This window comes from Drosophila bipectinata, chromosome 2L, assembly GCF_030179905.1.
Source record: "Drosophila bipectinata strain 14024-0381.07 chromosome 2L, DbipHiC1v2, whole genome shotgun sequence".
NCBI classification, from domain to species: domain Eukaryota; kingdom Metazoa; phylum Arthropoda; class Insecta; order Diptera; family Drosophilidae; genus Drosophila; species Drosophila bipectinata.
Genome location: NC_091736.1, coordinates 24,342,872 through 24,345,834, shown reverse-complemented (window position 1 = coordinate 24,345,834; position 2,963 = coordinate 24,342,872). Strand labels below are relative to the sequence as shown.

The following is a 2,963-nucleotide window of genomic DNA, read 5'->3' as shown; positions in this document are numbered from 1 at the left end:
ACGACGGGTAGCTGTGCTACGAAGCGAGTAAGGGATCAGTCTAGCGTACGCCTTACCGACTCCTGAATTGCGGCAAACATGCGCGACCGTGCGAGACAAAGATAGGCCTACTCGTGAACAGCGACCAACAGGAAGCATTGATGACGGAGCTGAGCGGAAACCAGGAGTAGCAGCAAGGATCCGGAGCGAAGCCCATTTAAGAAACAAGAAATAATCTCTATTGTATTTGGTATTTGGAAATACCAAAAATGATATTTGGAAAGAAAATTGCAAAAATGGTATTTGGAAACCCTCTGAATAAAGGTTTCATAGCGTTTATATGAAATCTGTATTATTTCTGGACTCGCGCAATCACGTCGAAATATAAATTCGGTGCAAGAGACACATTAACTCTGTGAGCTAGCCGAGGCAAATTGTGAGCGAGAAGCCGAAAAAGCTGCTCGTAACACTCCTTATTTGCAACATCTTCGCGTATCGATCATTTCTTCATCTCGGCATGGCTTTATTAAATATCGCTTTAATACTACTAATTAATTGCAGTTCGAGATTTCAAGAAAGGAAAAAAAAGATTTCAAACTGATGTTGTTTTTGCAGAAATCGAGAATTCTATTCAGTCAATGACTCACTCCTGTTGAGTAAACTGAATCTTCTGGGATTTTCTATAGACCTCCTTGCATGGATCATCAGCTACTTAGTTGGAAAAACACAAAGATTTTCATTTTAAAATGTGCAAATGTGTTGCTTTGTCCGTGGTACATCTGGAATCCCCCATGAAAGTCATCTTTGCCCGTTATTGTTTACTCTTTTTATAAACGACTTGCTCCGTGCTTTAACGAAATTGCTGGTACTTATCCGATCAGTCAGATATAAAAAAATTTCAAAAATGGTGTTTCCCCTAATGATTTCTTAATGGATCAATATGCAAAATTTTATCTTTTTATCGTTATTCCCTTATCCAGGCTTAGCATTTAGATTTAGAAAAACTCATGGTAATGACCTGTTAGACTGTTAGGCGTTCTGTTAGACTTAAAACTCAAATTTACCGGCCATATCTCAACACGCTTACATTTTAACGTTCCTAATAGAAGGACTAGAAACTTTATTTCTCTGTTGCTTAGCCATTGTAGTGCCACATATGCACAACACGACCCTCCTAGGGTTTTATGGTCGAATTATAATGGTCTCTACCCTATCATCACACTTTACTCTCATTCAAATTTAACACCATACATTTTATTATTATAAAATTTCTTTCTAACTATTATTTATTTAGTTCATAACTCGTTCCCGAGGACCCCTCGTTGGGCTGGGCGTCTAAGCTTTGTGTTGAATGCAGGAATGCTAGCTGATGCACTAAATGAGGTACCACATATTCCCTTAATTCTGAAAGAACGCGAACAAGAAAATGCAAAGAAGTATAATATAATATAGAGTATATATAGTATAATATAGAAGAATATAAATATATAGAGTGTTAGAATTAAAGCCATCAACAGACAATTTTTACCGACTTCCAAAATTTTGCACGTTTAACTTATGCTACTTATCAAAATCAACCAGCAACCAAAAATCGAGCCAATTTATTTTCATGACTTCGATATAATTGGCTTCCATTTATGATTTTAGATTTCTTTAGATTTTTCTTTTATGACTTAACTTAGTGTTGCTGCTTAGTATGCTTGAAGTGCTCTCCTATTTTAAATTCAAAGACAAATTTTTTATATGCAGTTTTGGAATAAATTCCATGATAAATGATAAAATTATCATTCCCATATTCTCTGTTCCGTTCTGAAACTAAATAGGCGGCGCTATTTTGACAAAGATAGAAATAACCTCTTATTAAATAGATACTATCAAATCATCAAAGAAATCAAAAAAAAGGAAAATTATGGTATTTTCAGATATATATCTGTAAATATTGATGTATTTCAGTTATTCTGAATCAAACACATATAGATTCATTGAATTTTGATAATGGACTCGTTGAAAGAAATTAACAACAAGAATATTATTCTCGAGGTAGATATTTAAGAAAAGGGTAAAACTTTATTTTAATTTTAATTGTAAATATTTATAAAGGTACTCCATTTGGCTGTCGATTACTTAATCGGAAATATAAACGAAAATCAAACTCTTCGATCTTCGCACAAGTTTGGTTTTTCCAATCCGTATGATTTTCTCCTTACAACAAGCACCTTGGCAAAATATTACCTGCAAAATTTTATGTATACAAACCGTATAGAAATTGTCCCTCAATTTTTTATCGTGAATAACGAAGTAAACCAACACGTATCCACCGTTTTAATATCCCGAAAGCAGGAAATAGCCAATTATATTAATAGATGGAACTACTCGAAAAAAAATTTGGTAGAGTCATTTTCATGGGAAACAAAGCTAATATTAGGAGACAGCTTGTTTCGAGGAAATTTTAATCATATAATTACCTTAAGAATATGTTACGGTACCAAAAATTTACAAAACAGAATTTTTGTTGAGTTTAAAAAGAAACAGCTTTACTATTTTATAAGTCTTTTGGAGCACAGTTTAAATCAATAAAATACAATAAATTTAAGGCTTATAAAAAGAAGTTTAATGTTCAATTATGTGTTCTATTAAAAGTGTTTTTGTAGCATTTTAATCCAGATGGAAGAGAATTTTTCATTTGGCAACCATTTCAACTTTATCCAAGAAAGTCAAGAATAACACCAAATGATTTCTTTAAAATTATGTAGGGAGAATTTATGTACATACATACATACCGTGCTTAACGGTCTTTATGGTGTATTTGGTTTCATAGGCATCTCCAGGTCGCCGCCACACCTTGAAACGCCCATCTGACCCAAATATATTGTATTTAGACTCTTCAGCAAAGATAACTTTGCGCCAGAACTCAACCGAATGTTTTTTATTTGTAGGTTTTTGCGAACTCAAGTCTTTTAACCAGATTTAACCAGACAGTTTCT

At 33.6% G+C, this 2,963-nt stretch overlaps 1 protein-coding gene across 1 annotated transcript; it reads left to right on the top strand.

Annotated features, from left to right (window-relative positions):
* Positions 1-1,810: 1,810 nt before the first annotated feature.
* Positions 1,811-2,644, top strand: LOC108118955 (uncharacterized). The gene is made up of 2 exons (XM_017231901.3): positions 1,811-2,019; positions 2,080-2,644. Exons 1-2 carry the CDS (start codon positions 1,975-1,977, stop codon positions 2,554-2,556), a joined length of 522 nt encoding a protein of 173 aa, XP_017087390.1. The 5' UTR covers positions 1,811-1,974; the 3' UTR covers positions 2,557-2,644.
* The last annotated feature ends 319 nt before the right edge of the window (positions 2,645-2,963 follow it).